The sequence below is a fragment of the Carcharhinus amblyrhynchos genome, chromosome 2, assembly GCF_965287045.1.
Source record: "Carcharhinus amblyrhynchos chromosome 2, sCarAmb.v2.hapA, whole genome shotgun sequence".
Lineage (NCBI taxonomy): Eukaryota > Metazoa > Chordata > Chondrichthyes > Carcharhiniformes > Carcharhinidae > Carcharhinus > Carcharhinus amblyrhynchos.
The window spans coordinates 33,468,895-33,493,894 of NC_137325.1; the positions used below are offsets into that span (position 1 = coordinate 33,468,895).

At 40.7% G+C, this 25,000-nt stretch overlaps 1 protein-coding gene across 2 annotated transcripts in view; it reads right to left on the minus strand.

The window, feature by feature from the left end:
• carmil1 (capping protein regulator and myosin 1 linker 1) overlaps positions 1-25,000 on the minus strand; it is a 395,677-nt gene that overhangs the window by 37,202 nt on the left and 333,475 nt on the right. For both annotated transcript variants that reach the window (XM_080204317.1, XM_080204310.1), the window contains exons 30-31: positions 14,622-14,688; positions 1,693-1,904 (exon numbers count right to left, since the gene is read on the minus strand). In XM_080204317.1, coding sequence (XP_080060443.1) covers positions 1,693-1,904; positions 14,622-14,688 — 279 coding nt within the window. The remainder of the gene's footprint in view (positions 1-1,692; positions 1,905-14,621; positions 14,689-25,000) is intronic.

Here is a 25,000-nt window from a genome sequence, read left to right on the forward strand (position 1 = left end):
TCCTGCCGGCAGGATCTTTCAATCCTGCTGATGGTGCAGCAGCTCCGCTGTGGATTTCCTGGCGGCATGTGGTGGATTCAATGGGAAATTCCATTGACAGTGACGGGCCTGGAAGATCCAGCCGCCAGCCAACAGACTGGCAAGCTACCTCCTGCTGCTGAGGAACATGCCGTGGGGGAGGGGGAAATCCTGCCCTCTGTAAACTATTTCTCAATTAGAATAGCAAACTTCTGAAATGCAGGGATGGTTAGTTACTGAAGAAAGCCTGTCTTTGTTACAATATTTCTTTCTCCATATATGCACATGGAGAGAGAGAGAGGAAGAGCACTAGACTATAGGTCCTGGGCTAACCCTGAGCGTTATGAGTAACACACCAAGGGTGACTATTGTTTGCATCCCCGAAAGAGCTTGGTACAAAAAAGATGAACTGCAGAAGTCTAGGGCGGCATGGTGGCACAGTGGTTAGCACTGCTGCCTCACAGTGCCACGGACCCGGAGTCAATTCCGACCTCAGGACGCTGTCTGTGCAGTGTTTGCACATTCTCCCCGTGTCTGTGTGGGTTTCCTCCGGGCGCTCTGGTTCCCTCCCACAGTCCAAAGCTGTGCAGGTCAGATTGATTGGCCGTGTTAAATTGACCCTAGTGTCAGGGGGATTAGCAGGGTAAATATGTGGGGTTACAGGAATAGGGCATGGCTGGGATTATGATTGGTGCAGACTCAATGGGCCAAACGACCTCCTTCTACACTGCAGCGATTCTATGATTCTAAACAGAAAAATCAAGGCTGACACTTCAGTGAAGTAATGAGTGCCACTGAGGTGTCACTTCTTGAATGCGATGTTAAACTGAAGGCCCATTTGCCCTCGCAGGTGGATGTAACTGATCTCATGTCACTATTCAAAGAAGTGCAGCGAGTCATCCCTTGTGTGTTAGCCAACTATTATACCTCAACCAACATCATAAAAGATTATCACAACGGTATTTGAGGGAGCTTGCTGAGTGCAATTTGGCTGCTGGGGGTTCCTGCATTTCAGTATTCAATACTCTTCAAAAGCACTTAATTGACTGTAAAGTGCTTCAAGATTAAAAGTAGCCATGAAAAGCATTATATAAATGCAAGTTTTGATGAAAGTGAGGTATGAAATTCTTGTTCCAGTAAACCATCTGATGATACTATTCAAGTGGTACTTAAAATAGCATTTGCCAAGAATCTTTTTCTTACATTCTGGATGAGAAATTGGGTTTTCTGGCACCCATTAAGTTAGATGGTTTTTTAAGGTCAGTGGAAACTCCAGCTTACTTGTCTCACAGCATTAACAAAAATAGAAATCTTTAAATCTAAAAGGTAGCTACTGATGAAGATGAATTATGATACATTTCTACAAGGTACAGAGAATAAGCCAATTCTTTACAGATGCTACTACCACATGTCAATGGAAGGTCTCATTCTGTACAGTTAAAATTGCTTTCGCTAGTTATAAAGAATATTGAATCATACTGAATTATTTCTCAGTTAATAAAAATATTGCTAATATACATTCTTGTTAATGATCACATGAAAATAGTTGCACTGTGTAGACACTAGACACAACTAGTATGGTACTAACCTTTATAGATTGAATAAACAAGAAATAAAATAGAAGATACAGTGGAATAGAATTAAGCAAACATATATTGAGCACAAAAGACTTACAGCTGTCTTGCTTGGTGGTAACTTTTTGTTCCTCTTGGGTCTAGATTTTGTATAGTGTTCCAGTTTCTTTACCTCTTCTGAGGGTAGTTCGGTCATCATACTGCTGGGCCGTGATGACCTTTCTTGCTTGCTATAAATACTTAAAGCAGGAGCTGACTCATCGAAATGGACTGGGATCTCCTCTAGAGCCTTATCCAGGTCAAATTCCATCTCTACACAAAAAATGGAACATTGGGATTCCCAAATATTTAAGAGGAACAGTGAACAATCACCACCAATAGCAATGCCCTATTAGCAATCAATCTATCATAAAATGAGTAATTAAACATCAACAGAAAAGTGAACTTTAATTAACAAATCAGTACTATGGCAGCAGCGTGTGCAATCTACTAGACATGCTGCAGCAACTCATCAAGGCTCTGTCCAAACCTGCAACCTCTATCACCCAGAAGGACAAGGGCAACAGATGCAAGCTCTCCTCCAAGCCACATACCATCCTAACTGAGGACTGACCTTAACACCAAGGTGCAGGCGACCATTCAAATAGATAGAATGAAAAGGAATGTGGTGGAGATGAAGGCACTATACAGTCAGGGGAAGACACTGTTCTCTGAAGCTCTAATTGGGAGTTCTGAAGCTTATGTTGTCTGTCTGATACCAAGGTTAAAGACATCTCCTCACAGCTGGAGAAGAACTTGAAGTTGGAGAGGGAGGGGAAGGATCCCCTTGCCATAATCCATGTCGGTATCAAACAAGGTAAGGAGAACTCGGAATGATATTTTGTTTTGAGAGTTTGGAGAGCTTGGATCAATGTTAAAAAGCAGAATGTCAAAATTAATAATCTTCGGCCTGTTAACTGAGCCATTTGTCAATTTGAAGAGGGATAGAGAGATTAGATGGTCAAGTGTGTAGCTGAATGAGTGGTGTTGGAGACCAGGGTTTTGCTACATGGTCACTGGTGCCAGTATGGGGTAACAGAAGAGCAGCTCCATTGGGAGGGGCTTCATTTAAATTAGGTTGGCACTGAAAATAACCAGGGCTTTAACCAATGAAAAGGGGAATGAGAGTATTTAGTAAATTCAAAAGCAGAAATGTCTAGAGCAGAGTGGTATTTTGGGGTGGCATGATGGCACAGTAGTTAGCACTGTTGCCTCTCAGTGCCAGGGAGCCGGGTTCTATTCAGGCCTTGGGTCACTGTTGGTGGGGAGTTTGCGTGTTCTCCTTGCGTCTGTGTGGATTTCCTTTGGTGTGCTCCGGTTTCCTCCCACAGTCCAAAGATGGGCAGGTTAGGCTGACTGGCCATGCTGAATTACCCCTTAGTATAGGGCAAATGTGTGTGGGGATAGGGCCTGGGTGGGATTGTTGTCGGTGCAAGCTTGATGGGCCAAATGACCTCCTTCTATGATTCCAAAAGTAAGCAGAGTGCATCAGGAAGGGACAGTGAAAATAATAAAGATAATAAATGGGATATTTGTGGCTACAGTGATTTCAGGGAAAATTGGGGAAAAAAAATCAAAATTAAAGGCATTGGGGGCGATTGTCACATCCCGCTGCACTACAAAAGCAGTGCAATGGACTGGGAGGCTTGAGCCGAGGCTGTTTTGTGGGCTCTCCGCTAGGCGTTACAGCCTCCGCGTTTCCTCAGCAGCCGGATTTCTGGCACCATCATTTCCACGCCAGAAATTGGCTTGGAGCTTAACAATTCATGCAAATTCTAATTTACGTGCAATTTAAATCCCATCTGGGGCCGTTGGTGCCCCCCTCCCCCTCTCCCCCCTCCCCTCCCAGGAGTGCTTCACTCCAGCAGGATTTAATATAGCTCTCCACTTGCGAGGAGCTGATGGCTCAACCTTGTTGGAGTGAAGGGAGGTCACCTACCTCCAGAGGGTTGGATATCAGGGAGGATGGAGGTGAGGGAGCATCACTACCTTGGCAGTGCCAGCCAGAGGCCACTACCCAAGGGGCAAAGTGCCAATGTCCAGGGGGTGTCTGATGGCAGACAGTGAGAAGGGGGCAGTGCATTTGGGAGTGGTGATCTGGTGGAGATGGGGGGGATCTTGCTACCACTCTGTATTTGGGCTGAGTGACAGAGGGAGAGACGCCACTGATCAGGGAGTTGGAGTTGGGTGGGGGGTCACTGCCAGATCGACGGATGTGCAGTGGCCCACTCAATGCTATACTGTGAGCCTCTCCAGTGGGAGTAGGCCCTTTCCATTGATTTTCAACGTGATTCACGCTGAGGCACACTGCAGTGCACAGTGTGGGAGAGATTCATTTTGAAACTCCCACTGAAAAAAAACTAGCGTGATTTAAGGAAAAATTTAACACTTAGAATTTTTTTTCAAGAGAATTGCCCTTATTGTATCCAAATGCGTGAATCTTTTGCATCCAATTAGATGAATGACACAGATAGAAATGAATAGCCTTGATCTAAAAGTCATTAAAGGGATGATGATTCAGGATGGGATAAAGAGAGTTCAAAGATAGGATCTTATCTCAGAGGATCAAGAAGTTTGGGTGAAGTTAAAAGACAGCAATGGGCAGAAAAGATTGCCAGGTTTTATAGACTTAACAGTATTGAGAGAGACCAGAAAATTTTAAATCGGAAAGTTCAAGATCCCCATAATAAGGGTAATGTGAGTAATCATGGAGGCCTTTAAACTTCATACAGACTGGAGAAACTAGGTTTACAGTAATAATGTGAAGATTGGGTTCATGGAATGGATACAAGATGGTTTTCTAGATCAGTATGTCAAGGCACCATCTAAGGAACAGGCAATTTTGAGTCTATATTGTGCAATGAGAATAGTTTAATTAACAATCTTGTAGTAAAGCAGCTTCTCAGAAAAAGTAGCTATGTTATGATAATTTTATATTGAATTTAGGATCTTAAATCCAAACGAGGGGCAAACGGGCTAAGGTAAACTACAAAACTACTGTAAAAGATATAATGATAGACAAACAATGGCCAGAATTTAATACATAATTTGCAATAAATATACAGTACTTTAAGACACAAGAAGCCCACAAAAGTAGTTAACCAGAAAAATATTAGTGTATGTGATAATTCCCAGGAACTCCATGGAGAATCCTTAATTGACCTCCCTGTGGACTTGTGGAATACAGGTTCCCATGGTAACAGGTAATCGCCTACCCAGGTGGAACTTGTTACCCGAGCCCTTGATAAGGTAGACTTCAGAACAGTTCTGCAGACCAATCGCCCCAGACAGGACTTATGTATGTGCACCACAGGATTGCGGTTTTACTTTATAATTTTCAATAAACATTGTTCCTTTCCAGTCGACTTTATGAGCTATTATAGCTATTAGGAGGCATAAAAACAGAATGAGAATATTTCTATAAGCATGTAAAAAGGGCCACGTTAGTGAAAGTGAATATGGGCCCATTAAAGTTAGAGACAGGCAAAATGGGAAATAAGAAAATGGCAGAGATATTAAACAAATGTTTTGTATCTTCCTTCATTGTCAAAAATGCAAAAAACAAATCTCGGAAATACTAGGAAACTAAGGGAATGAGCAAATTAAAGACATCAGTATAAGTAAAGGAATAGTACTACAGGAAGTAATGGAATTAAGTAGCGGTAAATCATCTTGCCCTGTCAACCTGCATCCTACAGTTTTAAAAGATATAGCTGTAGAGATATTGGATGCAATGGTTTGATCTTCCAGGATTCCTTAGATTCCAGAACAGTTCCAAAGGATTGTAAAATAGCATATATTCAGAGATACAATTACTTAATAAAGGAGGAGGAGAGAAAAAGAGGAACTATGTCAGACCAACATCAGCAGTAGGCAAAACTCCAGAATCTAGAATCATTAAGGACATGGAAACAAAGCACTTGGAAAATTATAGTACAATTAAGTCAGGTCCACATGGAGTTTTGAAAGAGAAGTCATGTTTAACAAATCTGTTAAGAATTTCTGAAGAGACAAGACATGCTGTTGAAGCTTTTCAATTTGAACTCAGCAGGTTAGACACACGAGTACCAATTTAAATGGAAGCAATAATTTATGCTGTACGAAAAGAGAATGTTGATTGATCAGTCAGCTCTGATTGGTTGAGACATTGTTATGGAGAATGCATTAGGGAACTACTTATCCCCATGCTTTTGAACAAGATATGCTTGAAGATTAACTATACATGAAAATATGCAGCTTCCAGCATCATTGTGAGTCTGAATGATAATTTAAAATTGACTGTCAGTATAAATCTTAGCACACCCATGATTGTTTAGCAAGTGCTGCCCATCACAATCATATCTGACATTAAAACATTTACTTCAAAGTTTTGCACGCACAGGCTGGTTCCTAATTATGTCCACATGACTCATTTCTGTGGTAGGGAGAACGTCTTTTTGGCTTGACAGAACCATCCATTTGGTGCAAAATACCATTTATGCATGAAACTGCCAGGGCCTCCAGCAAACTCATAAACAGAGCTGGAGCAGTTTGCTCATCTTGCAAGCTTTGGACCAAAACTGGGCACATCAAAGAGATCCTGCAAAATAACAGCTACCCTGATCAGATCATTGTTGGACTTTTGTCATGCATACTCATAAATAAGGCTGCCATTATCAAGCTTGAAAGGTGCCCTGTCTACTCAGAGTACCTTGAGTCTCAAAATTTGAGCAACAGGTCAACATGGCAACTTCACATTGCTACTTTACTGTGGCAATGTGATTGCTATTTTCCATTAATGTGATATGGCTGTTATGTCAGAAAGCTCACAATGAATACAGTGGAATATGATTTTCAGTGTTGTGTGATGTCAAGAACATCCCAACAACCTTTGGATCATACCAAACATCATGTTCCTGTGGCCATTCATAATAGGCAGAGCACTGACCATACCCAAAACTCAAAACATAATGGCAATGGGGCACTCTTGCCCAACCTTGAGTAAACTAAGAACTACATTGACAACCAATTTAAGATGATCAGTCAGGCTTACAATGTAGTTGACATATGCTTGCCAGAAGCTATAACTAATCATTTGTAAGCCCCTTTGCTTTGCAAGCAGAAAGAATATGTTCAGGCATTGTGTTATTCTAAATTAATTTAGTTAACTAAAACAAGGGAACAATTAGTTTGTGATGCCTTCTCCATGGCAATGGCTAGACTACTCAGAGCTGACTGGCTCAACTCATGCGGCATAAATTCTTGCTTCCTTTGAAATTTGGTATTCTTGCAATGAATGCAAGACTTAGGAATACTCAGGTTTTGTACCACCAAGCAACAACATGTTAAGAGTTTTTTGAGCATGCAATTAGTGAGTTGGATAAGGGGAAAAATCAATGGATGTCGTGTATTGGATTTTCAAGAGACACTGCGCTACACAAGAAGTTATTATACAAAACTAGGACTCGTGGGATATCTGAAGGGATTAAAAGATTGGTTAATGGAAAGAAAACAACAAATACCTTTTACATAAAGGGCAGGAAGTTTAAATGTAGATACAGCAAGCAATTAGGAAGGCAAATGTTATATTAACTTTTATTGCAAGGAGGTTGGAATATAAGAGTAAGGAAGTCTTAGCACAATTATTCAGTGCATCGATGAGAGCACACCTGGGTTGGTGTGTGCCATTTTGATCTCTCCCCCTAGTGAAGAACATGTTTGCCATAGAGGGAATGCAATGCATGTTCACTAGACTGATTCCTGGAATGATGGGATTGTCCCAAGAGGAAGGGTTGGATAGACAGGGCCTATATTCTCTGGAGTTTCAAGGTATGATTAGTGATCCAATTAAGAACTTTGCAGACTTAAGGGGCTGGGCAGGATAGATGCTGATGATGCGTTGCCCCTGGCTGGAGAATCTAGAACACAAGGTCATAATCTCAGAATAACAGGTCAGTCATTTAGACCTGTGATGATGAGCAATTTCTTTGTGCAAAAGGTTGCGAATTTTTGGAATTCTCTACCCCAGGGAACCCTGAATGCTCAACTGTTTAGTATAATCAAGACAAAGGTTGATTAATTTTTGGCTAATATGGAACAATGAGAAAAGGTGGAGTTGAAATAGGTTAGTCATTATTTTCACAGAATCCCTACAGTGAAGGAGGCCATTTGGCCCATCGTGCCTGCACCAATTTCCTGATAGGGCATCTTACCCACTCCATCCCCTCCCTGCCCTATCCCCATAACTCTGCATTTAACCTGCTAATCCCCCTAATCTACACATCTTTGGACGGTGGGAGGAACACAGTAAAAAGTCTGACAACACCTGGTTTTAGTCCAACCGATTTATTTGATAGTAAACGCACAAGCTTTCGGGTTAGTCCCGAAAGCTTGTGCGTTTACTATCAAATAAATCGGTTGGACTAAAACCAGGTGTTGTCGGACTTTTTACTGTGTTTACCCCAGTCCAATGCCAGCATATCCACATCATGGTGGGAGGAAACCAGAGCACCTGGAGGAAACCCACACAGACACAAGAAGAACATGCAAACTCCACACAATCACCCAATTGTACCCAGGTCCCTGGAGTTGAGGCAGCAGTGCTAACTGTTGTGCCACCGTGCCGCCACTTTCTTGGATTGCAAAGTAGGCTCAAAGGACCAAATACTCCAGCTTCTGTTCCTTATGTACACATAAAACTCATTGTAGGCTTTTGAAGCATATTTGAACTTGCTTTAGATATAGGTTACAGTTCGTTTGAAGGAGGAAAAGGGATAAATGAAGGAAGAATACACACATGCATGTATGAGAAACAGAAACTCCAAGTCAAGAGAGTTGAAAGCCAAGTGGGCAGAGATTTCAAAATGTAGTTTGGCTACAGGAGGAAGAGCACATTTTAAGATAAGCCAGTGGTGATACAAGATTGGCATGGTCACCCTCAATCTTTAAAAATATTGAATCTTCTACATCAATTGAACACGCCACCAACTGAAGCAAAATCAGGGCAGAATATAATGGGAGCACGGAAGGTTTAACCCGATAAAGCACTGCAAGTGAGCTAAATGAGTACAGTGGAATGTCTGCCCCTCACTTGGGAGGAAACCCTTCCCTACGGAGTTGCTGGTCAATCTGATTATTATTAGTGGAAGGTGGCCCAATGGATCCCTGGAAACAGGCAATTCTGGGGTGCTGGGCAGGTTAGGAGAAGGAGGCAGGGCAGGATGGGGGTGGTGAGTTTAAGGCAGCAAGTGGGCTAAGAGAAAGGTATTGGGTATTCCATCTTAGGAGGGCTCGCTATCCCCTAAACCATGAGGGCGGCCTGAAGATAAAGCTGCCTCCCATCATACCTGTCCTTTGATTTGAAAAAATCAAGTGGAGTTTGAATGGCTGTTTGACAGTTTCATGAACTTAGAGGATTAACCTACTTTCAGGTGGAGAATGAATGTTTGTTACTTTGACAGTGTCACGAGCAGCTTAAATGTAAAATTCGAGATCAAGAGTTCTGTATATCTTGAGGATTGGGAGCGTGGGTATAGAGGGAATACGGTGAGATTTGGAGGAGGGAAACAGAAAGCAGGAAACTACGAGCCAATTAGTCTAAAAATCTGTTATTGTGGAAATGCTGGAATCCATTCTTATTATTAAGAAATGATTGTACAATCAGGCAGAATCAACATGAGTGAATTTTACCAGCCTCCCTGTGGGTGTATTTCTGGGCAGGAACACACATAAAACAAGGGGAAACACTTGGTCAACATCTATCCTACCTTTCTGCCTGAACTGTCCCCCATATTACATCAGGCAACAGGGCAGGCATCAGGCAGCCTGCTAGTCCTTAGATCTATTAAGGGCCTCATTCCATCTCGACCACAATAATATATGCAGCTGGGAAATGCCACATTTGCCATCTTGAGTCAAATGGCGTGAAGGAATGGGGTATCTTTTTTGGGGGGGGCGGGGGGGCCCTGTTCCCATCAGGGGCTATCCCAAGATTATATCCATCCATTCCCCCACTCAAACCCAATTCTAGGGTCCCTGATCCACCCCAGAATTCCCCAAAAGCCTCAGACTTACCCAAGTCCAGTGTCCATGTACTCTTCTTCTCTGGACTCTTTGTAGTCCAGCAGCGATCAGTACTTGCTGCTAATGCTGCTGGGACTATAACAGGCGCTGGCCAGTCATCTGGCTGGACAGTCTCAAGTCCAGCACTTCCTATCCCTTAGTGGCAAAAATCCCACTTTCACCAGGTTAAGGCTACTAATACTGCGGGGCAGACCATTTTAAACTTGGTGAGCTGCCAACCGACTTAAACACTGAGGTGATTTTGAAAAGGAAAATCAAGTTTGAATAATTGACTAGAATTCTTTGAGGATGCAACAAGCAGGTTGGATAAAGGGGAACCAGTTGATGAGCTGCAATGTTATTGGATTTCCAAAAGGTATGGTGCCACAAAATAGGTTACTCCACAACATTAATGATTCCCACCTTGTAAATGAGGATCCTATATATTCCAAATATAGTTGGGCATGTCTGTGAATCCACTGTTTTAATACATGACAATATCTCTGGTGGGTGCACTATATCAAAGTTATATCTTGCCCTTTGTGTCCTTTGAACGACTTCGGCATAATGCCCTGAACTTATGCCCAGAACTTCTCTTCAGAGTTCATTATTGAATAAAATGATGCCACACTCGGCTTTCTGGCTAAGATCGAGCATCAGATCAAAGCTCACGATGGGGTGCAATGCCTTGCCAGCTTGGATCTTGTTTCTCTCTGTCTCTCTCAAGGACCCTGAATTAGATTTAATTGGAATTTGAATTTGGTTTTTGGGGCAAGCAAGGAATGGACTTGAGTTTGCCTGATTCATTCTGAGCACTAGATTTGTAATTTGAATGATGGAGTAAAATAAAACTCTAACATTAACTGGAAACAGGGCTCTAACCCAAACAGGGGTAATCTATATGACCTGCAAATACAACACCGAAAATTCTGCTTTTCTTTATTAATATATATTTTACATGGATACTTTACATCCATCTGAACTAAGAGATGGACCCCTTGATTTACTGTCTTCATCCAAAATTTGCAACACTGACAATTTAGAGCTTATTTAGGTTTTCATTGAAAAAATTTCCTAGATTACAAGTTGGACTGAGATTTGAACCCAATATCTTGAGTCTGAACACATAAGAGGAGTATGAGCTCAAGTTGGAATTGAACAAAGAAAATTATAGCACAGGAACAGGCCTTCAGCCCTCCAAGCCTGCACCAACCATGCTGCCTGACTTAACTAAAACCCCCGAAGCTTCTGGGGACCATATCCCTCTATTCCCATTTCATTCACGTACTTGACAAGACGTCCCCTTAAAAGCCACCACTGTATCCGCTTCTACTACCTCCCCTGGCAATGAGTTCCAGGCACCCACCACTATGTGTAAAAAATCTGCCTCGTACATCTCCTAAAACTTGTCCCTTGCACTTTAAACCTATGCCCCCTAGTAATTGACTCTTCCACCCTGGGAAAAAGCTTCTGACTATCCACTCTGTCCATGCCTCTCATAATCTTGTAGACTTCTACTGGGTCTCCCCTCAACCTCCGTCGCTCCAGTGAGAACAAAACAAGTTTCTCCAACCTTTCCTCATAGCTAATACCCTTCATACCTAGCATCATCTTGACAAATCTTTTCTGTACCCTTTCCAAATTCTCTACATCCTTCTGGTAGTGTGGCAACCAGAATTGAACACTATATTCAAAGTGTGACCTCACTAAGGTTCTATACAGCGTCAACATGACTTGCCAATTTTTAAACTCAATCCCCGGCCAATGAAGGCAAGCATGCCGTATGCCTTTTTGACTACCTTCCCCCACCTACATTGCCACTTTCAGCGACCTGTTTACCTGTACACCCAGATGCTTTGCCTGTCAATACTCCTAAGGGTTCTGCCATTTACTGTATACTTCCTATCTGTATTAGACCTTCCAAAATGTATTACCTCACATTTGTCCGGATTAAACTCTATCTGCCATCTCTCTGCCCAAGTCTCCAACAGATCTAGTCTGCCATGAGGGACCTTGTCGAAGGCCTTACTGAAGTCCATGTAGACAACATCCACTTCCCTACCTTCATCAATCATCATTGTCACTTCCTTGAAAAACTCAATCAAATTCGTGAGACACGACCTCCCCTTCACAAAAACAATGTTGCCTCTCACTAATATGTCCACTTTAAACCAAAGTTTAAAATTTATTTATTAGTCACAAGTAAGGCTTATATTAACATTGCAAATGGATGCAAAAACCGTGGGACTAAATTACATTCAACTTTTGTACCTATATGAAGCAAATCCTTTAAGTAGAAGCTCGAGGACAGCATGGTGTCACAATGGTTAGCGTTGCTACCTCACAGCACTAGGCACCCAAGTCTGATTCTAACCTTGTTGACAATATGTGAGAGTTTGCACGTTCTCCCTGTGTTGGCATGGGTTTTCTCCAGGCTCCACCCACACTACAAAGTTGTGCAGGTTAGATGGATTGGCCATACTAAATTGCCCCTTGGTGTTCAAAGATGTGCAGGTTGGGTGGATTGGCCATGGTGAAAGCACAGGCTGAACGGGGTGGTGTGGGGAAGTGGGCCTGGATGTGATGTTCTTTTGGAAAGTTGGTGCAGACTCAATGGGTTGAATGGCCTCCTTCTTCACTATCGGGAATCTATGGAAATTGGTTGTCAAAAGAGTTGGCAATCACTGAATAGCCAAAAGACCCAGTCCCTCCCTAGGCATCAAGGAACAGACAACTTAAGACTCTGGAGGTCAATGGTAGATTGTAGCATGCTAGCTTTTTCCTGGATGTTGAGGCTCATATGACTTTATGATGAACTGCCCAAATACCAAGAAAAGAAAAATAGTGCTATCAGCATATCGTGACATTCACTAATTCTGCACGCTGAAATAAAAGCAAACAGAACAGTAATCTTCACAGGAATTGAGATAAAATTTCATTAAATCACGTTTTTAATTGGGTGCAGCATTTGTTTTGAGATTGAAAAGATTATGTTGATCCTGAGGGAGCCTACATTTCTCTCATCGCCTGGACAAAATTTGGAAATATCTTAACTTCTTTAATGCATCTCAACATCTTTATTCTTTACCGAGATTAGCTGGTATGAGAATTATCTATCCAATCTGGACTGACAGTGTGCATCTTCAAATAATTGAAATTCAAACTCTTTTAATTTGAAGATTTAAATAAGCCATTCTGATCATTCAGAGGTTTAGAATCATCATAGAACCCTACAATGCAGAAAGAGGCCCTTTGGCCCATCGAGTCTGCACCGAACACAATCCCACCCGGGCCCTACCCCCAAATCCCTACATATTTTACGAACTAATCCCTCTAACCTAAGTATCCTAGTACACTAAGGCGCAATTTTTAGCATGGCCAATCAACCTAACCTGCACATCTTTGGACTGTGGGAAGAAACCGGAATACCCAGAGGAAACCCATGCAGACACGAGGAAAACGTACAAACTCCATGCAGACAGTGACCCAAGCCGGGAATCGAACCCAGGTCCCTGGAGCTGTGAAGCAGCAGTGCTAATCACTGTGCTACCGTGCCGGTGGAAGATGGTCCATTGGGAAGATCCAAGACAAATGATACATTTCCCCCCAGTCTCCTTTCCCACAACCACCAACACTCAACAAAAACCAGATGTGGCCGTGAATATCTGAATGTACAAGGAAACACACCTGAACGGAAAACTGATTGCAAGTTGTAAACTAGCTAAGTAACAATAATTAATTTAGTAGAAAACATTGCAAAACTCTCCAGTACACAAACACAATAGCTAATTCATTGTATAGCAAAGACAGCAGAAATTGCTGCAGAAGATTGAAAAATGGCTGCTTTCATTCAACTTTTATACACAGGTGTGAAGAAGACAATGTGACTGAGGTGCCATGGAGTGAGTTTCACGTGGTTTCATATCCACTTGAGGGAACAATATTCCTTGATGAAGGTTGCAGGAATCTCAATCTTGTTGCAATTACCATAATTTAACTTTTTATTTCATTCCTATTTCTAAATATATTAAAACGGGACTAAATTGATCCTAATAGTTTCCATATGTTTACAATAAAAAGTTTGGGGCATAAATTTCAGTGCCCTCAAAATTGTGACATTTTGTATTTCTCTTAATCTTTTATTTGGTATAAAATAATGTGCAACTTTTAAAAATTTTTTTTCAGACTGCGAAATTTCTGCAAGGATGCTACATGAACCACTGCATTTATTTTTGTGATAATCTACTAACCATAAACAGGGAAATTAGCACATTTAGTTTTATGAGTACTGCAGTATACGATTTGACAGACAACAGCTAAAAATTTCTGATCCAAATTTCTATTTTATTCAAAAAGACCGAGATAAAATCTTTATCTTTTGGCTGTATTCTATTTTTCTTTGCAGACTATTTGATTTCTTTTTTTTACAGGAATCAAATCTGAGAAACTAAAAATGCCCACCTTTTATTGCAACAGACTGAATGCAGCTGAAAACTGCTTCATTGTTTAACCACTAGATGGGACTGTTTATACACGAACAGCTCCCCAGAGTCTTCAGCAGGAAGTAAAACCAAAATATTTTCTGATGAGCGTGTCATGAGTTATTATAAATAAATCTATCAATCGTCTGTCCGTCTAAAACTTACACACATACAAAATACTCCAGTTACATCAGAAAAATAACTGGGGAACTCAGAAAACCTATTACTAAATTCCAAATGGCTTTCCCAACTCAGTATTTGTCCTAAAATTACATGGGAAAATGACTTTTGCCAAGTCCTTTTCTTTAATCTACTTAATTAATTTCCTGACAACATTTCCAACAACTGTTTCCTGTGCATCACATGGAAATAGCTGAAAACCATATTTAAAGAACAATAATCAACTTGGGGTTGAAAATTTTACTTCTACAGAAAGATAAAACTGAATGAATATGTGTTATTCATTTACCAAAAGCTCTGGAAACAGGGCGGAGCATTCTGCTGTGGATACTTTTCCTCTTCGACTTAGGAGTCATCTGCCGCACAAAACATAACTTCAGTCAATTGTTAAATATTGCATACTTGCTACTGCATCACACACACAGTTTTAGATCAGAAATTGAGTATTGGTTGAATGTAATTGCAGACGTTATAACATTTTTTAAAACTACTGGTGCCAAGGATATGACATTATAGATTAATTGTTCTGGCCAATATTTATCCCTCAACCAACACCTCAAAATATAAACAGGTCATTATCACATTGCTATTTGTGCCTAGTTGTTAGGATGCATACGTTACAGCCGTGACTGTACTTCAAAAATCTTTAAAGAGCCAAAGCCATGAAAGGTGTGATTTAAATAAAAATCTTTTTAAAAAATCTTACAAAAACTAGAGACTTTTCATAATATTAACTGCTATGTTAGAATGACATGCAATGGGGACAAACAAGCCATTTTCACCGATAAAAAGGGTAACATTTCTACAAACAGCAATTGCGTACATTTTATAGTTAATTGCTGAACGTTCAGCGTTTTCTGACTCAGTGACATGATTCAATCACAAATACATACATATGCTTTCAAACTAGCATTCCCCTCCATACAGAATTTAAATGGTCATGGTATGTTTTTATTTAGAAAGATTATTCAAACTTCATATATTACACGAGACACTAAGTGGAAAGCATAGGGGCTTTCTGTCTTAATGGCAAAATCTGACGTCTGAACAGATAGGCATTGCCTGGAATTTAATGCTGCATCTTCCATCATGGATTTCGTAATCCTCATTTTTGGTATGTAGTTTAATCTATGTGCGTAAGCAAGCACACTACCAAATGGGGAAAACAACTAGGACAATGTTCCTTCAGAAGTGTGATACTGTATAACAGCTATTGGTTAGGTGGCATTTCTCCCAGACTTGTAAATCAGGGCCCTGCACTAAAAATGTCCTTGCATCCTGGATTAGAGGTAGCAGAGACTAAGGCAAAAGAAAACAAAACACTTGACTGATTGGCTGAATGAATTCAAAACTTGAAAATCCATCTGGTGAGAAAGACAACCAAATAGGAAGGGAAAGAGCTCAAGAGGTAAAGGCATGAACAAGGAACTGCATACGTATAACAGAGTGTAAGTCACCTGTACAGCCGAAATATACGATTGAAATTGACATAAAACTATGGCATAATATTAAAATCAACAATGTTGAACAATCTCTTCAAATGATCAATGAATAACAAAGTAAAAATTCAGCAAATTTTCTATGCAAAGGGCGTGTGATGGTAGATAAAACTTTAGCTTTCATTTTCTAGGGTAAGTGAATCATTATCTGATATAAAACTAAAAATTTCCCTGCTAAAATAATTAACATGATAAGGGACACCACAGAATTGCATGAATTGCCCCATCTCTGCAGGCTTAAAGAGGTGGCCAATGAGCATTTTAAAGATGCAACAATCCATATGGAATGACTAGAAGTTCATTCAACATAAGTTTCAAATCCCAGGCGGGGCACTAACTGTCCAAAAGATTTGACTTTTCAACTTCCAAATAAACCCAAATCCATCTGGACGTTTACCAACTGCAAGTCCCTTCGGGAAAGGTGCCATTTGTCATCTGGGCCCAGAAGCAGTTGTAAATGTTGGAATATCTGACCTGCAATGTCAAAATGGATTGCAGTCATGGACCTAACCCTAATATACAAATCTTTTTTATTTAGCTCTAAGCTCTTTTGATAAAAAGCCAGTAATCCAACAAAGTTAGCCTGTATACCTGAACAGCAAAGCTTTCATATCGAAGTTCTGAGGAGTGCTACAATGGATCTTGTGTGTTTTGAGATTTGAAAAGGTCAATTAGTTCACAGAGTGAGAAATTCAGAACATCTAAGCTTTCCTCAATAGCAAAGAGTTACCACAGTAACTGCAACATCTCTGTTTGAACCCTGAAGTTCAAGGCTGATGGGTTCAAGATAGATTGAAAGCCTTTTGTCTTCTCGGAGTCCAACAGCAAGTGCAAATATGACACTGTTGAGATCCTGAACCAGACAAGCGTAGCAGATCTCCTGTCACTGGCCTGCAAAATAATCTTCCACATCTAAGGGTATTGGTTGCTAATTTGAAGCAAAGTTCAATCACCTGGATATCATCAAGCTTGGAAATTATTTCCAGTAAAAGTGCCATGCAGTAATACTGGTCAGTGCTGACCAATTTAAAAGCATTTAACCAGAGGACTCCAGTTTCATTTTGAGAATGTTTTAAGCGTAAAACACCAGAAAGAGACAGCCTCTGTTTTTTTGGGTGTTACAGATGTGTCTTATTTGAGAAATTGCCCAAACATGCACTATGTGAAACACTATGGGTGAACTCAAGGAAAATGAGCCAAAGGCATGGTGCACTTGAAGTCTAGATAAGTGATTGGAGTTTGAAGTCTGGAAATTTATGAGAAAGGAAGATAAATAAATATAAGATTCATGCATATGATTGCTTTCACTGGGTTAGCGTTATGAATGTCACAGTCATCAAATTAAAAGTTGTGGGAAGAATTACTCTTCTTCCCGAAGTGCAAAGTAATTGAGATTAAGTGTTCAGATCTCTGGAACAAGGTTTGAATTTGTGACATCTGAGTTTGAGTTGAGCCCAGGCTGATACATCAGTAATGAACCCTATAACCTAAGCACACGCCAGGCCATGTAGCAATCATTTAAAGTATCGCACAAGCCACTCAAAAGCTGTCCTCTTTAAGGTAATGCCTTGCTAAAAAATGTAAAGATACCATGTCATGAACTAAACAGGCTACACAATAAAGAAAATTCATTGCACACAATTTTTCACATTTTTTTATAACTGTAAGTCCCGTCCTGTGCAAGATGAAGTCCATTGGAGAGAATAAGAGTGCAAAGAATTCACTTTTCAATCATATGGAAAAGCATTACTGATACAAGTGAACAATCAAATGCTCCAATTTGAATAACCTAGTTGTTGAGGGGATAATTTAGTGTTTAGAAACTCAATGTTCCATTTGTTGCAAGCTTAATTTTAAATTCAAAATTTAATGAAAGGAAATCACATTACTATGTAGAAAACTGGATATTTGTGTTTCAGAATGAACTTCTGGAAATCACAATGCGAGTCTGGTGATTCCAGTATGTTCATCAAACTGAAGAATAAAAACGAGCAAACTGAGAATGTTACGTTGCACTGAATATGGCTGTGACTTGTATTCGCACATGAATAGATTATAGAAATTATTCTTGTTAGTATCTAGAAGTTATTCTTGTTAATATCTACCCTAACATCTTACAAATGTGGCTACTTACAAGGCCAAATTAAGACAGTGCAGCATTTAACAAAAAACTTAACAGTAGATCTGCCTGGTTTTTGGTGTCTTGAATATACAAATAATACCACAGATGGGTCACTCTGGTTACTAAAAACTTGAAAAATATTAGGCAGACCAGGACAAAGCTATAGATACAATTGTGATACTTTTAAATTGTGACTTTATAGTGTACAATCACTTTAGTTAAACACTATATGCTAAAAGACATAAGTATTATGCATGTATGCAAGTTATTTTATTTAAATTATATTTCTGCAGCTGGAGGATAAGAGCAGTAAATTGGCAAGAATGAAGCAAGATTACAGATTAAAGGTTGCCCTCAAAATAATAGATTGTGTGCATGAGATTCCCATCAAAATACGTCAATGCTATGCCAAACAACTCCTTTCCAAAATTGCTGTATTAATTCTAGTTATGATGAAGCTGAAGGATACAGGCTCAACGAAACACAGATGAACTACTGCAGCTGAAGCCCTGCCCAAACTTAATGAATGTCAAAAGAGGTTTGTGGGTAATGTTTAACAGTATTACAATAACATTCCTTGGTTTAACTGTCTGTAGTTAACATTAGTGAAAAACTTAATTGCATCTACTCTTTGATGCATTTTTTGATTAATTGCCTTCTGCAAGAGTTTGAATTAGTGCATTCTCATCTTATACATACACTAATGGAAGGAGATTTGACGCACCAATTTTAGCATTTCCTACATTCGTACAAGACTTTCTTTGATCTTTGAATAAAATTCAGCTTTAGATACAAATGAATAAGCTATGATTCAAATGAAGAATCTGCCACTAACAGCTTGGAAGAACTCAGCAGTTCTACTGAACCAAAAAAATTAAGACAAAGGAGACCATTCAGCCCTTATGTCAATGCTGACCGAATAGCTGAATCCCACTTTTCAGCTCTTGGTCCATAGCTTTCTGGGTTACAGCACTTCAAATGTTTATAGGATCACTGAGGGAGGCCATTTGACCCATCATGTCTGTTCCAGCTCTGTGCAAGAGCAATTTAACAAGTTCTATTTCCCCATATCCTCATAGCCCTGCAAGCTACCAAGTTTTTTTTTTAAATTGAATGAGGTTTTATGCCTCCACCCCCCTTTCAGGCAGCGAGTTTCAGATTCCCATCATTCAATGAGTGAAAATAATTCTCAACTCCCCTCTAATCCTCCTGCCAATTAATTTAAAACTATGCTCCATAGTTATCGCCCTCTTTGCAGTCCACTTTATCCAAGCTCCTCATAATTTTATGCACCTCAGCTAAATTAGCCCTTAGCCTCCTCTGTTCCAACAACTCTACCTATCCATTTTTTTCTCATAATTAATCCTCCCCATTTCTGCTAACCTCCTGATAAATTTCTGTAATCTCTCCAGTGTAATCACATCATTCCTGTTATGCAGTGGCCAGAACTATGGCCTAACTAGTGTTTCATATAATTCTAGCATAACCTCCATGTTTTTATATTCTATGTCTTGGCTAATGAAGCAAGGCATTTTGTACAACTTCTTAACCACCTTATCTTCTTTTGTCCTTCTACTTTATGTTCTTCAAAGACCCTCTGCTCTTCCACATTTCTCAGCATCCTACCATATATTGTGCATTCCCTTGCTTTGTTTTCCCCCAAATACATTACCTTAGATTTCTCTGGAATGAATTCCATTTGCTTCTTTTCGGTCTACCTGACTAGTCAGTCCAGTGATACCTTCCTGCAATCTACAGCTATCTGCCTTTCTTTCAACCATGTTTCAGTAATACCTATATTATATTTCAAGTGTCCTCCTGTGCTCTCAACACATCTGCTTTATTCATTAAATTCCTTGTCTTTAACTATCTAACATTAATCACTGAAAAACTCCTTTGTTGCCAATTCTTAGTCTTTCCACGTTGATCATAGCATCAAGTTGTGGCATCATAATATGATGGAATTAGATATTAAGTTTGAGAATGTAACGAAAGAATCACAAGACAGGGTTTTAAATTTTAGTAAGGCAAATTTGAAAAGGAACTTTCTAGTTCTCAGAACTATTTGTATGATAACTACTGGCATAAAACCCTGATTAAAGACACACTCAAATATGGCTGGGGGGGTGGGGAGAAGAGAGGTGGAGGAGGAGGAGGTGGAGGGGGGGTGTGTGCGTGTGTGTGTGTGTGTGTGTGTGTGTGTGTGGAGGGAGGTGGTGGTTTTGGCTAATCTTTATAAAAATTCTATCTGTAGGAGAGTGTCGCATGAATAAATGTCAATGTGGTCAACCTTCTGGGAATCAACCAATGAAAGTTGGTGGCATGCAAAGTCCATTCAAAGCTTAGGTGGTAGAACACTTGCCTCTGAGTCAGATGACCATGGGTTCAAGTTCCTGACACCTAGGCTGACTCTCCAGCGCAGTGCTGAGGGAATGCTTCACTCTTGGAGGTGCAATCTTCCAGGTGAGATGTTAAACCATATTTGCCCTAACAAGGTCATATGTCACTAATTTGAGCACAATATGGACGTTTTCCTGATGCCCTGGACAACACTTACCCCTCAACCAACATCTCAAACAGATAGTCTGTCATTTGTGCAAGCTTGTTGAATGGAAATTGGCTACCGCATTTCTGAGATTCAAAAGTACTTTGTAGCCTGATGAGTATTCATAAAGACACCAGCAAATTAAAGACACCAATGAAGTCTGATGGTTAAAAGGGCTAACTCTGTAACAAGCTAAGTGGGAGCAGCAAAGAACAGGGTGTGCAGCTATGGAGCAAACACAGAATCTGACTGGAAAGTGGCTGTTGCTATACCTTGAGCAGGCAGTGATTGAACACAGGTCCCTGGGTGTCATATTCCTGAGAGAATTATGACCCCCTGATAGAGGCATGACTCTCAATATTCATGGCCACAAAGACAGTGATTGATTAGTTCTTGGAGTACATAACTAGAAACATGATCAGTACCTGTAGGACCTCTTTAAAAAAGAGACACAAAGAGGCAATGGCAGCAGTAATCCAGGATTAACCACTGTAGAAGCAAGATCCAAGCCTGCGATTAGCAGGAAATCTGATCAGTTTGTCTCGTTATGGGTAGTATCTCTAAGTCTAAAGTCACGTGTGGATATTTTGTGGGTTTTTAATATGTGTGGAAAGGAGTTGGCCAAAGGTTAGTTACTTTGCATGTAACAAAGTAAGTCAGAGGCTAGTGATTTTGTGTGTAACAAAGTTTGATCTCTAGTGTAATTTTTTGGTAACTTGGTACATTACAATAAAGGACATTTGTTGTACAATAATTTGAGAGTTTGAGCGCCCACAGCATCAGTTGACCCAAGTTGGAGGGCAACAACTTAATCTGCTGTGAAGCATTTTATAATGTATTGAGGTCATCAAAGGTGCAATATAAATACGGGTCTTTCTGTCTTAACGTTACTTTAGGGTCCTCCACATTAGAAGAAGGTGACCTGTCCATTCTATTAGCTTAAGGGTGGGGAAGGGATCTGTCAGAAGTAATGCAAAAATAATCAAAATAGATTTTAAAGACACAAGATTGAAGCAAAATACTGCAGATGCTGGAATCTGAAACAAAAACAGAAAATGTTTCGAGTCTGGGTGAAGCTCTGATGAAGGGTCATCCAGACTCAAAACATTGGCTCCACTCTCTCTCTCCACAGATGCTGTCAGACCAGCTGAGATTCTCCAGCGTTTTCTGTTTTTGTTATAAAAACAGAAGCATCCTTTGTTTCTCAGCACAATTGCTTAATGTGCAAATTAAGCTTCAATAATAATTGCAATCAGACTAATCAGTTGATGTAAAAGTCCAATTTTCATTCCAGCACGCAGTCAAAAATAATCAAAGCACAAGTCTTGACTTCTTTCATGGGACTTTCATGCAACACAAAAGCAAATGAAGTAACAAAGACAAACCAACTGCCCAACAATTGACTGCAAACACAAGAATACTTACACTGGTACAGCAGAGAGTCTCCATGCAGCAAAAAGAGAAATCAGAAAATGGAGGAAGAGAAGATATGATGAAAATGGTTTTGCATTTCAGAAAGAAAGTATAACCACACAAAAGAAAATACACTGCAGCACTGTTATCTTAACATTTAAAGCTTAGTGAATCAGAAAGGCACAAGACAGCAACAAATTATAAAGTAGGTTTTGTTGGCCAGATTTAAGCCATAACAAGAAAAATATATCAATACATTTCAGCAATATTCAATATGGCCATTAAATTTAACAAACCGTACATGACATCAGACACTGAAATGCTGATAGGAGCATTAGCATACAAATGCATTTTCTAAATTAAATATTTGGCTTAGTCTCTTTTCTCCACAAGGGAATGAGAACATTTGGTTACTTACTTGTGGAACTAGCTCATGTGGACACTGGGAATGTGCATGTGATGTGCAGGTGGTGCAGAAGCAGGAGCTGGCGCTAATTCACCCTTTCAACAAACATTCCAACTCCCTTCAGTATCTTTGTGGGAAAGATGCTTCATGAAATGTTGTGTTCTACAAAAGTGAAATGATTTTCAATGCAGTAAGGGGACTCCTCACTGAATGGGCAAAGCTACAGATTCAAACCCATTTTCTTCCACCCTGTGATACAATTGGTCATCACAGAATTTCAACTGAATTGCAATTCTGTGCATTATGTACCACATGCTGGGACTCCAATTACTATACATTGGGGCTCCACTATATGGTCCAGTAGCACAGAATTTGATGTAATGCAGTTCCACCTAAGACCCCAAAATTTTCATCCTGTAGATGCGGCCATGAACCTCTCTCCCCACAATGAACAGAGCCACCCTTTTAAAAAGAAAAAATAAAAGCAGCCATTTAATTTTTTGGTTTATACAGCACCTCCTTTAATCTTATTTTAGAGCATGAGAACTTCAAATTATAGGGATATGCATACAACACTGGCGGGATCTGAGCATTAGACACCACAATGAAGTAAAGCGGTTTAACCTTAAAAGGGTCTCAAAGTATAGACCTTGTGGACCATATTATAACCTGGGGTACATTATCCTTTAGCTCATCAATGTAGCTATCACTTGCATAATATTATACAGTACTTATAAAATTAGAACTGTACAGATGCATAATAAATAGTTTACAAGTCAGGTTATAACGCCTACTGCTAATAATGTTTTTTCTTCCTGAAATGATCTTGCCTCTGCCACTAGGACTTAAGTTTACCCATCTATTTTTCACGTCATCAAAGAATGCAAAGAACAAGTGCAGTCGATCATAAAATCATAGTATCAAAGTATTTTTCAACACAGATGGAGGTCACTTGACCAACTGAGTATGCACTGGCTCTTTTGAGTAGCAATCTGGTTCATCTCATTTTCCCACTCTTTCCCCACATCTTTGGGAGGTTTCTCTCCTGTAAGAATGTATCGATTTGCCTTTGGATGGTTCCACCAGCCCATCAATCAATGCATAAAAGATTCTAAGAGGACCTGATAGGATAGATATTGGGAGGATGTTTTCCCTTGTGGGGGAGACTAGAACTAAGAGACATAGCTTAAAAATAAGATGGAGACGAGGAAAATATATTTTCCAAGAGGGCCGTTGGTCTGTGGCGTTCTCTTCCCCAGAGAGCAATGGAGATTGCGTCTTTGAATTTAATCAATATAGAATCCTATAATGCAGAAGGTGGTCATTCGGCTCATCGAGTCTGCACCAACCACAATCTCACTCAGGCCCTATCCCCATAATTCCATGCATTTACTTTAGGTAGTCACCCTGACACTAAGGGGCAATTTTTCCACACCCAATCCATCTAGCCTGCACATCTTTGGACTGTGGAAGGAAACTGGAGCACCTGGAGGAAACCCACTCAGACACGAGAAAAATGTGCAAACTCCACACAGACAGTGACCCAAGCCGTGAATTGAACCCGAGTCCTTGGCGCTGTGAGGCAGCAGTGCTCACCACTGTGCCACCATTGTGCTATCCAGGCCACTTTAGATAGATTTTTGTTAGTAATGGAGTCAAGAGTTATGGAAGGCAGACAGAAAGGCGATGTTCAAACTACAACTAGATCAGCTATTAACCTATCAAAGGTTGGAGCAGGCTTAGAGGGCCAAATGGTCTACTTCTCATCTACGCTCTCTTTATTTAGTACTATTTTTCCTCACACTTTGTGTCACCTGCAAATTTAAATTTCTCCCTTTATCCCCAAGTCCAAGTCATCAATTAATACCAAAAATAGTGTAATCCCATTACTAGGTTATGGGGATCTTCACTATAAACCTCCTTTCAGTCTATAAAACAGAAACAAGGGCCGCGATTCTCCCATAGCAACCCGCAACCTTTCTAGCGGGTTACGATGGGAGAAGCGCGTTGCCAGCTTGTACTGGGATTTGCGCATGTGCTGGGAATGCATGCGCACATCTCCCAGAGCTGGAAAACAGTCATTGGCCAGACCACACTGGAAACCAGCGGGAAGGCAGGTAAGCAATTCAATTTCTTTAAAAATGTATTTTAAATATGTGTAGCAGTTCATTACTGGAAACTTTCAGATCCCAATTGAATCTGACATCCCGCCAGGAGTACTTCATTCTGGTGGGATTTGGAGTAGCTCCCCACGTTCAGGGAACTAGTGGGAAACCCCGCCAGAATGAAGGGGAGGCAATCGGCACCCCCTTCTCCTCCACCACCCCCCCAACCCCCAGGGGGTCAGGCGGGAGGGGGGTGGTCCCCCTGGGCATGGACACCCTGGCAAGTGCCTGCCCATGCCCCCAGCACTGCCCAAGGGCAAAGGGCACCTTGGCACAGCCGAGTGGGCACTGGGCAGTGCCAAGGGGTGGGGCATATTGTGGGCAGGGCCTAGAAGTGATTGGTGAGGTTGGGGGATCTGGAATGAAGGGAAGACAGCGATTGGGGCAGGGGGAGGTGGTCTGCTGGGGTGAGGGGGCTATGCATTGGTATGGGGGTGGGGGTGAGGGCTGGCCCAGGAATTGTGGGGGCCGTGATCTGGCTGTGGAGGGACAGCGAATGGGGAGACTGACAGATCCGA